The 15,349-nt window shown below is 39.8% G+C and overlaps 2 protein-coding genes across 2 annotated transcripts in view; both read left to right on the forward strand.

The window, feature by feature from the left end:
- The window catches only part of LOC306981595 (NACHT, LRR and PYD domains-containing protein 12-like), a gene marked incomplete at its 5' end in the record, with an annotated part of 89,978 nt that overhangs the window by 23,852 nt on the left and 50,777 nt on the right, over nucleotides 1-15,349 (forward strand). The window lies entirely within an intron of this gene.
- Nucleotides 7-2,851, forward strand: LOC306981495 (uncharacterized protein; the record flags this gene model as incomplete). The annotated part of the gene is made up of 5 exons (XM_079581103.1): nucleotides 7-11; nucleotides 53-173; nucleotides 1,027-1,140; nucleotides 1,202-1,352; nucleotides 2,538-2,851. The coding sequence occupies 5 exons, from the start codon at nucleotides 7-9 to the stop codon at nucleotides 2,849-2,851; spliced, it is 705 nt and encodes a 234-aa protein (XP_079437229.1).

Genomic DNA, 15,349 nt, shown 5'->3' on the forward strand with positions numbered 1-15,349 from the left:
CGTCCCATGTGGTGATCCCAGTGTCCGGTCTCTCCTTGTTTGGACTTTTGAGGTGGATTTCTACATTCTGGCCTGTGAGCGGGAAGGCGCTGCTCTTCCGAACCCCCCGGGGACAAAACAGAAAGATAAAAGTCAACGTGCATCTTCTGCACAGTTCCATCCCTGCGTTAGAGGTATGGATATACTGATTTCACTGACTGTTTTAGATCTGCATTTCAGAAATTAGCTTCAATTACAGCACTGGTTATAATCGGCGTACAATAAGCCTTTATTATTTCACTCATGGAGGGATTCACTGCCTTTGCTCATTGCTCAACAAAGCGAGTGTCCACTCCCCTGTTGGTGGGTCAGCAGTGATGGCATGTCACTTCTCTTCCTGGCTCCTCCCACTTATTCCAGAGCCAGTAGGAGGCTCTCCGTCCTCTCACTCCAGCTTTGGGGAACAAGCTGCTAACACGCTTGTTAAACCTCTTAATTTTTTTTGCACAGGCCGGTTTGGCTCACGGATGAACTGAAAGATGCACAAGTAAATGTCATTGATTCTGTCCTAGATTAACGCATTGTTGAACATACTGTCCCTGCGTCTGATCACATTCTCCACACTCTGCTTGATTGATCCAGGGACAGTGAATTCAATAAAGAATAATACGCAAACAGCATTACACAGGACACATCAGACAATACAACAATAAAAAGAAAGAAGAGAAGACACATCTGACCTCTTCACATCTCAAGTCCATCTATACAGTTCAGTCTCACACTTTTGTTTGTTCTTCAGCCACAATTTCCGCTTCTGGGAGAAAAGTCTCAGGTCCATGTGGGACTTTAGCTCCAGTGGCAAAGAGCTCCATAACTGTCACTGAGAACACAGACTGACCCAGAGCAGTTAGGCACCGCTTCACTCTACAGCTACTCACTCCTTCATTTATGTATTTTTGTACTAACTGATACATTACAGACGGAGCAAGACCATTAAGACACTTGAATATATGGTGCCATTTAAACATTGTACATAATATCTTTCAGGTGGAAAACAAGCAGCGAAACGTCGAGCGCATCCTTGCACCTCCTCAATGTGAACTGGTCATAGGCCGACACTACAGTGTGGTCTGTCCCGACGCTGAGAAAGTCCAGCCAAAGGTGAGTACAAGTAAGACTCATGACTTTATTCAGTCTGCTGACATCTGCTGCTCTCCACCAGAGGGCGTCGTTCAAGATGGATAATGACCCCGACTATAGCCACTTATTTGAGTTGCATCTGCCTCCGGAGAGCAGCACTGTGTCCCTCACAGTGAGTGAGGAGGGCAGTGCCGAGAAGACAGAGGTGTGGAAATACGAGCTGGATCTGACCGGTCAGTCTGTTTCACTCATCACATGATCCCATGTCAACCCTGAGCCGATCAGTGACCTTCCTTAGACTAGAGACTCCTGAGAGAGTCACAAACATGTGTGACATAAGGGCAATGTGCAATAGGGATCAGTGCAATGAGGATCAGTGCAATAAGGATCAGTGCAATAAGGATCAGAACAATAAGGATCAGTGCAATAAGGATCCGTGCAATAAGGATCATTGTAATAAGGATCAGTGCAATAAGGATCAGTGCAATAAGGATCCGTACAATAAGGATCATTGTAATAAGGATCAGTGCAATAAGGATCAGTGTAATAAGGATCAGTGCAATAAGGATCAGTGCTATAAGGATCACTCATGACTCACTCTCTCTCTCTCTCAAACATTTTGTATCAGACCATTAACCTGAAGTTACACTAAAGATCACCGACAACCACTTCAGGACTGTCCCAGATATATCAAAGTCAGTATTGAGTCTCTGTAGCAACAGTTTATGATCTACTGTATCAAAAGATGCAGACACATAAAGCAGGATCAGTACTGAAAACTAACCAGAGTCAGCAGCCATCCGGATATTAGACACTTTTAGTAGAGCAGTCTCAGTAAAGTGAATCTTACGAAACACAGATTAAAATGTGTCAAACCTTTCATTGCTATGTAGAAAAGTCAGTCAGCTGTTCAACCACCTCCTTTTCCACAAAGGGGCCATTTGGATTTGGGCGTATAGTTGCCAGGCTGAGCAAGGTCCAACTTGGTCTTTTTTAGGATTGGACTTGTCGCTGCCTGTTTTTTTTTTTTTTGGAACAGACCCAGATATAAGAGAAACATTGATCATTTCAACAACATGAGGGACAACAATGTCAGGGACTTTATGAAGTATGACATCAAAAGGACAGGAAGCAGAGCCGTGGGAAGATGTTTTCGTTAGGGGGTGCTGAGGGGCAAAATTTACCCTAAATATAATTTTTCTGTGCATATTTCCTATTCATTAATATTGTCTGAAGTTCCTAAACTACCCACCAGGGGGTGTTGCAGCCCCCTCAGCACCCTGGGTTCCCATGGCCTTGACAGGAAGAGAGTTATAACATCCTCTAATGTCAAGTTTGGGACTCTCTCACTTTAACGAGAGCTTTTGTAAAACAATAAAATAGGCTTTACTGATGTGCATGTTTTTTTTTACTTCCAGAGTCTCCTAGCAGAAACGACCCCCACATTGCTCCCCACACTGATCCCCTGATGCTGCTGCAGTCTGTCCGTATTAAGTTCATTAATAGTGTGTCCGATGCTGTACTCAATCAACTGTTGGACCGACTTCTGTGGAAGAGGATGCTGACGCAGGAGGAGGTGGATAAAGCGAACGTCAAAGGTCCAGCAGACAAGGCCCGATATGTGGTGGACACTGTGATAAGGAAGGGCTCACAGGTGTCTTTATTCCTGATCGAAAAATACTGTAAACTAGATCCACATTCAGATCTGTGTCGTCAACTCACTAACCCCTGACCCCACTCTGACCCCTGAGTCATCGCTGTAAACACTGACTGAGCAGTCGCACCTGTGCTTTAATAATGAATGATCTATAAATATATGTGTAAATATAGTTACAACTTTGAGCTAAGCCATGGATGTCATTCAAACAGGTTACATTACCATATTTTTAGCAGTGCACCCGGGCTCTGCAGCAGATCGCAGGTAATGGCAGCTCGGTGTTTTGGTTAGTCTTTTGTCCCTGGGACCGGCTGTTCTTTTTTTTTCGTTTTTTCTTTAACTAAGGTATATTTTTTTTGTTTTTTTTTATCAGGTCCACCTTTCTGATGGTACATTGGGTTTTTGGAACATGAGAGGATTTTTTTGGAGATTTGTTAAATAAATTGTTATTTTTGAACCCTTTGTCTCAGGTGTCGTCTGTGTTCATTAAAACTGAAACTAAATCCTTCGTCTTCAGAGTTTTTGTCGCCCAGTTCGACTGTTACTTTTGTAACCTTTATTTGGTAACAATTTGGAGGGCTTGTCAAATGTTGGCCTTGGTAGATATGCTTACTTACCTTTTTAGGGCTTTGTACACTTTAGTACATTAATGTTGCAATTTGTTTAGCCTGTTTGATGGTTGTGTGCTCGTCCAGAATCTAGGACATGTGGTCAGTCACCCCTGGAGAAAGTATCTGTTATTTTTACCCAATAAGAAACAGATACTTCACTAGAATTTGACTCAAGTAGAAGGAAAAAGTACTGTGTAATAAAATCACTCTAAGAAGCACAACTTATTCAAAGAGTGACTCAAGTACATGTACTCGAGTAAATGTAACTGAGTACTACCCGCCTCTGGGGTCAGTTATGACAAAGATATGTTGGGCTGTGATCTTTATCAATCACACTAAAAACATGTGCAATGGGTTCCCCTCTGGGGCCAGGACTCCCCTGAAAAAGAGATTATTCATCTCAGTGGGGCTTTCCTGGTTGACCTCTGACCTCCACCTGAAAAGAGCACATTTGTTTCCGGCTAGGCTTTACCCAAATCTGAAAGCTTCTTGAAAAAAGTGTCAAAATAGCCACAAAAATGAGATAAAAAAAGTGACGAAAATGTGACAGAAACACGATACAAATGTGTAAAATGAATGTGATGAAAAGGCCAGAAAAAAAAAAAGCAAAATACACAAATAAATTAAAAAAGATTTAAACAGTTTAAAAGGTTTGTATTAGTCGAAAAGCTTTGTTTTCAAATGAGGTGTTTCTCTGGCCAAGGCTGTAACCTTATACATTTGGGTAAAGCTTAACTTCACAAAACACACTTGGTTAAGACGAGGGTTAAGCGGTTCAATAAAGGTACAAAAAAATCAACAGAAAGACAAGTTTACAAGTTTGTTTGTAAGAAAACTGAAATAACAAACTTTACTGAGTCGATCAACATCAATATTTCTAAACGTTGACTTGTTTTGTGTTTTCTATTATTTGATGATACAGTTGATATGAATGATGCCCATCTCAAGGGGGATCAGGGGAAAGTGTGCTCTGTCTGTAAACTGATGAAACTGTAAATGCACCACACTCATAAAACTAATAAAAGCTGATGTAGACGCGCTGACCAGCAGAGGGCGCACTATCACAGTGGATCCAGCCTGCAGCTTTTCCCCCTTCATACTGGTTTATCCTCTTTATTCTGGTGTATCCTCTTTATACTGGTTTATACTCATTATCCTTGTTAATCCTCTTCATCCTCATTTAATCTCTTTAACCTCATTCATCCTCATTAACCTTATTTATTCTAATTCATCCTCGTTTTTTCTCATTTATCCTCTTTAACCTAAGTATCCTCGTTCATCCTCTTTCACCTCATTCATCCTCATTTAACCTCATTTATCTTCTTGGACCTCACTTTTCCTCTTTATATTTGTTTATTCTCTTTACACTCACTAATCCTCAATCATCCTCTTTAACGTCATTTCACCTCACTTTTCGTTTATACTCTTACCTCATTAACCTCATTTATCCTTGTGTATCCTAATGTATCCTATTTAACCTCATTTAATCTCAGTTTTCCTGTTTAACCTTATTTCACCTCATTAATCCTCGTCTATCCTAGTTTAACCTCATTTATCCTCATTTATCCTCTTTTACCTCATTTATCCCCATTCATCTTCTTTCATCTCATTTATCTACTTTAACCTCATGTAACCTCATTTATCCTCGTTTATCCTCTTTCACCTCATTTATCCCCATTCATCTTCTTTCATCTCATTTATCTACTTTAACCTCCTGTTACCTCGTTTATCCTCTTTTACCTCATTTATCCCCATTCATCCTCTTTCACCTCATTTATCTACTTTAACCTCATGTAACCTCATTTATCCTCGTTTATCCTCTTTAACCTCATTCATCCTCATTAAACCTCTTTTGGACTCCTTCATCCTCTGTATCCTCTTGTGTATCTCATCTTCTTTCACCTCATTTATCCTTTGTAACCTCATGGAACTTAACTCTTTAACCTCATTCATCCACATTTAACCTCATTTATCTTCTTTGACCTCATTTAACCTGTTTATATTCGTTCATCCTTTTTCCACTCATTCATCCTCAATCATCATCTTTAACGTCATTTCACCTAATTTTTCTTCATTTATACTCTTTTACCTCACTAAACTCATTCATCCTTGTGTATCCTAATTTATCCTATTTAACCTCATTTACCCTTAGTTGTCCTCCTTATTTAACCTTATTTGTATCCTCGTTCAACCTCTTTAACCTCATGTATCCTTGTTTATCCTATTTAGACTCTTTTATCCTCATTTATACTACTTCATCCTCGTTATCCTCTTCACCACATTTATCCTCTTTATCCTCGTTTATCCTCTTTATACTGGTTTATTGTGAAATGTGACCACAGTACAAGATCAAACCAGCAGGTGGCGCACACAGCAAACCTTTTATAAAGTTATCTCTGAGGGGAGTTTAAAATCCTCTATGACTTTTTACTTTTAGGGGAACAAATATTTCAGCCCATTTGTTTAGTCTGGTGAAAGTTTCCATTCCAGCTCATCCTCATCACCGACATTCTATTTTTCACAAGAGTCATTTAAAAACTGACACCTGAATGTCACAAGATTGGAGTACCAAGGCCACTTGAAAAAATGACTTTGGTACTCCCATTACAGCTGCTCCACTTCCACTGTGCTGATACAGGACCAGAGTACCAGGATCACTCTGAATACAATGACCCTGGTACTCAACTTCCACTGTGCTGATACAGGACCAGAGAACCAGGGTCACTCTGAATACAATGACCCTGGTACTCCACTTCCACTGTGCTGATTCAGGACCAGAATACCAGGGTCACTGAATAAAATTACCCTGGTACTCCACTTCCACTATGCTGATACAGGACCAGAGTACCAGAATGACTCTGAATAAAAATACCCTGGTACTCCACTTCCACTTTGCTGATACAGGACCAGAGAACAAGGGTCACTCTGAATAAAATGACCCTGGTACTCTGCTTCCACTGTGCTGATTCAGGACCAGAGTACTAGGGTCACTCTAAATAAAATGAACCTGGTACTCCACTTCCACTGTGCTGATACAGGACCAGAGTACCAGGATAACTCTGAATAAAAGACCCTGGTACCCCACTTCCACTGTGCTGATACAGAACCAGAGTACCAATGTCACTCTGAATAAAATGACCCTGGTGCTCCACTTCCACTGTGCAGATACAGGACCAGATAACCAGGGTCACTCTGAATAAAATGACCCTGGTACACCACTTCTACGGTGCTGATACAGGACCAGAGTACCAGGGTCACTCTGAATAAAATGACCCTGGTACTCAACTTCCACCGTGCTGATACAGGACCAGAGTACCAATGTCACTCTGAATAAAAGGACCCTGTTACTCCACTTCCACTGTTCTGATACAGAACCAGAGTACTAGGGTTGCTCTGAATAAAATGACCCTGGTACTCCACTTCCACTGTGCTGATACAGGACCAGAGTACCAATGTCACTCTGAATAAAATGACCCTGTTACTCCACTTCCACTGTTCTGATACAGAACCAGAGTACTAGGGTTGCTCTGAATAAAATGACCCTTGTACCCCACTTCTACGGTGCTGATACAGGACCATAGTACCAGGATGACTCTGAATTGCTGGGTTGCAGGTTCCAGAATGTGATGATGTCATCGGGCCCAGCGGGGGGCAGGAGCCAGTTTTTCCTATTAACAGCATTACACTTTCACAAGTCATAGCTCAAAAGAAAATATATGAATTACAAAAATGATCATTAATATCATTCACTGGGTCCATAATCTCTCTGTACAAGACTAAAAATGTCCTCAAAAACAAAATAAGTTTTCCTCCATACAGTAGTATTGGCCATTAGAACACTGTGATGTCACCTGCAACCCAGCAATAAAATGACCCTGGTACTCTACTTCCACTTTACTGATACAGGACCAGAGTACCAGGATCACTGGATAAAATTACCTTGGTACTCAACTTCCACTGTGTTGATTCAGGACCAGAGCACCAGGGCCGCTCTGAATAAAAAGACCCTGGTACTCCACGTTCCACTGTGCTGAAACAGGACCAGAGTACCAGGTTCAGTCTGAATAAAATGACCCTGGTACTCCACTTCCACTGTGCTGATACAGGACCAGAGTACCAGGGTCAATCTGAATAAAATGACCCTGGTGCTCCACTTCCACTGTGCTGATACAGGACCAGAGTACCAGGATTACTGAATAAAATGACCCTGGTGCTTCACTTCCACTGTGCTGATGCAGGACCACTCTGAATCACTCTGAATAAATAGACCCTGGTACTCCAAGTTCCAGAGTTTGGGTCAAAAAGAACCCTGACAAAAAGGTTATTTTTCTGACACCAAATCTCTTGGGAAATGAGCAGATGGAGTACCAGGAATCCGGAATCCGGAATCGTCCTGTATGTGTGAGCCCCGCCTTTACCGAGTGCTGGGTAAAACCTTCTCATTATGGCCTCATGTTTGTGTAAAGCTCCTTCATCAGTTCCTTTGTATATCCTTATGTGGTGAAATGGAGGCGTGACGTCACATTTCTGCTGCTGGTGGAATCAGTGAAGGGGAGATAACGTGATGTTTGGGTTTTGCTCGTACATACTCTTATAGGCAGAGTCTCACGCACAGTTTTATAAATGAGACCCCAGGACATTTTTATGAAGCGTTTATTTGAACCGGGACAGTGCACATTACATCAACATGTGGTCAATTTGACTGAATAAATATCCTTTTTAACTGTTGTCTCAAAGCAAGACGTCAAATGCAATAAACCAAACATCACAGTGAAAGATTAGGACAGAAATGTCAAATAATTAAAGTCATAAATCAACAAAGACGTGACACATTTTCTGTGGGTGAACCCTCAGACTCTTTTCCCAAACGGCTCCTGACTCTGAACAATCTGTTTATTCAAATATAAAATCTATGTGATTTTATCCAGTACGTGGCAGTGATTATGAAGTCATTCAGATTGTGTAGATTGAAATTTTGTTTCCATTTAGAAAATGAAGCAGCACAAAAGCTGCAGAGCTTCCCTTTGAGCTGAAACATAAAAGTGCACCTACAGCTCACAATGAGTTTGTTCCTGAAGCTCTTCAGCTGCAGCTTCTCTCTTCAGGATTATTCTGGATCAGACTCAGTACAACTCTCAACAGGAAAGGAGCGTTCTCTCTGGGCTCAGGCTGAGGCGTCGCCGCTGCTCGTCTTCAGGACAGAGATCACTAATAACTGTAGAGAATCAGAAAACATAAATATTTTATTCTACGCAGTGTTAGATCCACAAGAAATGCATTTAAACGAGACTCTGAAACACATCAAGGATAAAAGTCCATTAACACTGTCGGCATTTTTATTGTTCAGGTTTTGGGCCAGTCCTGTATCTAATAAACATAAACTTTCACCTGGAAACAAAAAAAACAACAACCCAATCTTCACAATAACATCATTAATTATTCACTGATTCAAATTTCTCACACATTTTTGGGGAAATTGTCGTTTCATTTCCTCAAAATGGAGTTTTCTCCCATTTTGATGGAAACGTCTCTACTTTAGTCGCTCCAACAGACTCTAAACTTTGCAGACTTGGACTCAACTACATTTAGAAGGTTTTTTCATGGCGATTTTTGCAGATTTATTGAGCTTTGGACCAAAACACAAGGAGACATTTGACATTTTACAGGTTTTTCCTCTAATAAAAAGCTCATTATTAAACTAAACAAGCTCCAAAATTCTCCAAAGTTCAATATTTCATAGAAAAAAAGGTCAATGTCTAAAGTAGTTTAAAGAGACTGAATAAAGTAAAATATCAGACCTCGGATCTTTAAAGCAAAGACTCAACGCTCTACAAAAATAAGTCGATAAAGGAAACAGTGAATGAGCTCCTTCTGTGTGAACGGCTCCAGGTCAAACAGTCTCATAAAGTCAGTGCTTACATCAGTGCCTTCAGTCGACAGTGAGGGCTCTGTTCAAGCTCCAGGAGCTCCTTCACATCTGACCCACTCAGACCGTTGCCACTCAGGTACAGCTCAGTGAGATGTGAGGAGTTGGACTTCAGAGCTGAGGCCAGAGACGAACAGCTGATCTCTGACAAACCACAGCCAGTCAATCTGAATAAAGAATAAATGAAGAGGTTAAAGTCCATTGTAAACTCAGATGAGGTTTAGAGGTTCATCACACTCATTCCCTGAACATTAAGAAACACATCATGGAAAAATAAAGTTAAAGCTGATTCAAATATTCTGTTTCCTGTGGTTCAAAGATACAGTTCATACAGTGGGAGTTTTGTTTCACGTCATGTATTTTTATTTATTCATCTATTATGTTTTCTTTTTTTACTTTAGGGCAGAAAACTGTGATACGTTTATATAAAACTAAACAGAATTGTCAGTCCATTGTAAACGTGAGGGATCAGACCTGACCGTTCTGTGTCTAACTTCTATCTCTAGCGTGTTCTTCATACATTCATGTTTAAACCTGACACAGAGACAGTGAACTTACTTTAGAGTCTGCAGGCGACAATCTGGGCTTTGGAGAAAACAACACAGATGAGACACTCCTGAGTCAGACAGTTTGTTATGACCCAGGTCCAGTACAGTGAGATGTGAGGGGTTGGACTTCAGAGCTGAGACCAGAGAGGAACAACTGATCTCTGACAAACCACAGCCCCACAATCTGAATAAAGAATAAATGAAAAGGTTAAAGTCCAGGGTAAACTCAGATGAGGCTATAAACACAACAGAACAGTCTGAGAGTCTTGTCAACAACAGACACAGAGGTCGTTGTAAACTCTGTAGATTCTCAGACTGTTCCTTCACTCAGAGTCAGTCTGTTCAATATTAACATCCCATAAAAAAGAGAGGTTAAGTTTTTATTTAGTATTATAATGTTTCCAATCACAGCTTGATGCCCATGTTTATTTGAGTCAGTTCTATATTGATGTGAAAGCGTCTGTTCAAAAGTTCCCTGTGGCCTGGTGTCTGCAGTGACAGGAGAATAGTTACTGTCCCTTTAAGGCCACACATGGCAGCTCAAAGTATTGGTTTTCACACATCGGTGGAAGTGGAGATTTTTAGTGTGTTTCCTCCTTTGACATCTGAGTTTTCATGTCAGAAACAAAGATGTGAAGCATCGTACCCGTATTTAGTCGCTCCGACAGACTCCAAACTTGGACTTAGTGTTGGATGTTTTAATATCCAATTCACAGTTCGATTATTTTTAGCTTTGAATCCAAAAAAACTAATTGAGTTTTACAGATTTTTTCACTCATGATTAGCTTGTTTAAATCCTTATCAAAATCCCCTCTGAAAAAATCTTAGTCACTGATGTATAAAAAAATACATTCAAATCTTTGTTTGTCCACTTTGAATTTGTCGGTAAAAACATCTGTATTTTTGGCCAAGTTTTTTTCACAAAATGACAGAAAATTAGTCATATTTATTATATTAATGTTCAGTTTCAATTGGATTTCTCTTAATTCATTTTTTTTTCTATTCACCTGCCATGTCTCGCCTTAAACTCTTAAGCTCCACCGAAACCGAGAACATTTTCTCCAGTTCAGCTTTACCCAAATCTAAAACCTTCTTAACCAGAGAGCTCACATATAGGCCAGAGTATCACCTAATTTGAAAGCTAAGGCTTAAGTTCTTTACTACATTTTCCTTGTCTTTTTCGTTACATTTTCATTGCGTTTGTCACGGAATGAAGGGATTTTATTTAATTATTATGTTTTCTTTTTTTACTTTAGGGCAGAAAACTGTGATACGTTTATATAAAACTACACAGAATTGTCAGTCCATTGTAAACGTGAGGGATCAGACCTGACCGTTCTGTGTCTAACTTCTATCTCTAGCGTGTTCTTCATACATTCATGTTTAAACCTGACACAGAGACAGTGAACTAACCCGAGAGTCTGCAGACAACAGACTGGCCTTTGAAGAAAACCACACAGATGAGACACTCCTGAGTCAGAAAGGTCTTTGTTCCAACTCAGGTCCAGTACAGTGAGATGTGAGGTGTTGGACTTCAGAGCTGAGGCCAGAGAGGAACAGCTGATCCTTGACAAACCACAGTTCCACAATCTGAATAAAGAATAAATGAAGTGGTTAAAGTCCAGGACAAACTCAGATGAGGCTATAAACACAACAGAACAGTCTGAGAGTCTTGTCCCATAAAAAAGAGAGGTTCATCTTTTATTTAGTATTGTAATATTTCCAATCACAGCTTGATGTTTATTTGAGTCAGTTCTATATCGATGTGATTTTTTCCTAAATCTGGCAAAAAACTTGATGCAATGATGGAGATCAGCACTGATAACGCAAAGAAGCTAGCAGGCTAAAGCTAACTAGCCCACCGGCTGCTCGTAGATTCATTCAGGATCAGTTTGTTTACGTCACACCACTTTTATGTTGTGCTTTGCATTAACGGGAGAGCGAGTCACTCATGGTAGAGATGTAAAATTACAGTGGCTGATGATAAACTTGGCCACAGTAGCCATTACCAAAGCTAACCACAGTAGCCATTACCAAAGCTAACCACAAGAGACGACATTCACTTAGCGTACAAACGCGGTACAAAGGCTCACAAACACAAACCGATACATCAAACCAAGTCTGCAGAATTAAATCACACATGGATCTGTGGCATAAACAGCAGGATTTGACTCTGGAAGTAAAAACACCGCTAGCATCTTTTAGCATACGGACGCACATGTCTGTAGCCTGACATTGATAAACATTGATCGTGATAATTGATCATTGATCGTTTGACTTCACTGATGTCTGGAGTGTCAGTCCACAACCATCACTGAAGTCACTCTGCAGCTCACAGACTGAGCAGGAATGAGGCGGAGCTGACACTGGCAGCAGAGGGACTAGAGGAGCCACTGGAAACACCAACTCAGGATTTAAAAAGTGCATTCATCAAACTAATACCAGGTATATTCAGCTATAGTTCTACCATCAACCAAACTACAACACAGACACTATACGACACAGCCCAATAGCAAAGAAAAATGGAAATCTAATGCTTTTTTTCATTTCTTTCTTTGTTGTTGTGTTTTTCAGTGAGCAGGAGAATGTCTCATTTAACAAGCTACAAATTAAATTTTCTGCTAAATGTGTGAAATTTAACCCCCCATAACATCACCCACGTCCTCGGTCTTGTTTGAGATGGAGCGCACGTGGTGTGTCCGCACATTGATCCACTACTATCACTTATCACTGTGTCACTTTATACACAATATGTAAATCCAATCCCTTTGTTCTATGTCAATTGTTATATTTACCTCTTATTTTATACATCTTATTTATTTTAATATTCTTATGCCTGCCCTTAAAGCCTTTATAGGTTAAAGTTTTATAGCTTATTTTTATCTAAACTCTGTGTTATGTTTTTTATGTTTAATGTTTCACGTCTCACAAAGAACAAATCCTAGTTTGTGAACCTGTTTACAAACAACGGCAATAAAAAGTATTGATTCTGATTCTTATGTGCACAAATGCACAATGTGTGTTCTACTTTGAAAGAAAAATTAAGTTCACGTCTATAAGTAAAAAGCAATAAGTAGGAAAGAGATAACGGAGCATAAGTAGCTCCCTGCTCAGCAGCAACTTGCACTGAAAATAAAAAAAAGTACAAGAATAATCAGTTCATTGAAAAAGTGAGGGATCAGACCTAACCGTTCTGTGTCTAACTTCTATCTCTAGCGTGTTCTTCATACATTCATGTTTAAACCTGAACTTACTTTAGAGTCTGCAGGCGACAGTCTGGGCTTTGAAGAAAAACACACAGATGAGACACTCCTGAGTCATACAGGTCTGTGTTATCACTCAGGTTCAGTTCAGTGAGATGTGAGGGATTGGACTTCAGAGCTGAGGCCAGAGAGGAACAGCTGATCTCTGACAAACCACAGCGCCTCAACCTGAATAAAGAATAAATGAAGTGGTTAAAGTCCAGGGTAAACTCAGATGAGGCTATAAACACAACAGAACAGAGGTCGGTGTAAACTCTGTATATTCTCAGACTGTTCCTTCACTCAGACTCAGTCTGTTCAATATTTACATCCCATAAAAAAGAGAGGTTCAGTTTTTATTTATTATTATAAAGTTTCCAATCACAGCTTGATGCCCATGTTTATTTGAGTCAGTTCTATATTGATGTGAAAGCGTGTGTTCAAAGGTTCCCTGTGGCCTGGTGTCTGCAGTGACAGGAGAATAGTTACTGTCCCTTTAAGGCCAAACACGGCAGCTCAAAGTATTGGTTTTCACACAGTGGTGGAAGTGGAGATTTTTAGCTCGTTTCCTCCTTTAACATCTGAGTTTTCATGTCAGAAACTAAGATGTGAAGCATCGTACCCGTATGTTTATTTATGACGTTTTGTCTGGAGGAGCTGGAGATAACCCGGAAGTAACTCTAACATCGCGCTGCAAAAGCCGGGTTCCCTCACGCATTCATTCACAAATATTGGTATATTTTATATCCACGTGTCCTGAAGGCTCCACAGATGACACTATAATCCAAATATGGGATTTTTCTTTAGGAGAGACGTCCGGTACAGAAGAGCCCAGAAATGTGTCAAACAGGTTACTAAACTTTAGGGCTGGTTTTCTCTAAATTTGTTTCCTTTTTGCATTTATGCAACGAAATATCCTCTTTTTAAAATCATTTTATTTAGAGCAATTTTACATTCATTTTATCTGCCAAAATTCATACAGTGTGGATGCTCAAAATGGAGTCGGCTGAAACAATAAGTTTATAAATGCCAACCCAATGTTCAATTCACTACATTTACACAACATAATAGATCATAAGGTTTACATTGACTTTTGATTTCCTGAGTTGAACAAATACAGATTTAGTCGCTCCTACAGACTCCAAACTGTGACTTAATGTTGAAAGTTTTCATATATATTTCCCAGTCTGGTTTTTCAGCTTTGAAATCAAGAATACAAGGCAAAATCTGAGTTTTTACAGATTTTTTCACTCATGATGAGCTTATTTAAATCCTTAACAAAATCCCCCCTGAAAATGTTTTTGTCACTATTGTATAGAAAAAATACATTTAAACCTGGGTCTGTCCATTTTAAATTTGTCGCTAAAAATATCTGTATTTTTGGCCATTTTTATTCACAAAAAGTCGTATTTTTCAATGAAAATAAAATGACAGAAAATTAGCGATACATTTTTGCTCATATTTATGATGTTAATGTTCAGTTTCAATTTGATTCCTCTTGTTTTCAATTTTTTGTTCTATTCATCTGCCGTGTCTCACCTTGAACTCTTAAGCTCCACCGAAACCAAGCACATTTTCTCCAGTTAAACTTTACCCAAATCTAAAAGCGTCTTAACCAGAGAGCTCACATATAGGCCAGAGCAATGCCTCATTTTAAAGCTAAGGCCTAAGTTCTTTACTACGTTTTCCTAGTCTTTTTTGTTATATTTTCATTGCGTTTGTCACGGAATGAAGGGATTTTATTTATTAATTATGTTTTCTTTTTTTACTGTAGGGCAGAAAACTGTGATACGTTCATTTAAAACTACACAAAATTATCAGTCCATTGAAAAAGTGAGGGATCAGACCTGACCGTTCTGTGTCTAACTTCTATCTCTAGCATGTTCTTCATATATTCATGTTTAAAACTGACACAGAGACAGTGAACTTACGTTAGAGTCTGCAGGCGACAGTCTGTTTCATGAAGAAAACCACACAGATGAGACACTCCTGAGTCAGACAGGTCTTCGTTATCACCCAGGTCCAAGTAAGTGAGATGTGAGGGGTTGGACTTCAAAGCTGAGGCCAGAGAGGAAAAGCTGATCTCTGACAAACCACAGACCCTCAATCTGAAAAAGGAATAAATTAAGTGGTTAAAGTCCGGGGTAAACTCAGATGAGGCTATAAACACAACAGAACAGTCTGAGAGTCTTGTCAACAACAGACACCGAGGTCGGTGTAAACTCTGTAGATTCTCAGACTGTTCC

This window comes from Gobius niger (assembly GCF_951799975.1).
Source record: "Gobius niger genome assembly, chromosome: 22".
Classification (NCBI taxonomy): Eukaryota; Metazoa; Chordata; class Actinopteri; order Gobiiformes; family Gobiidae; genus Gobius; species Gobius niger.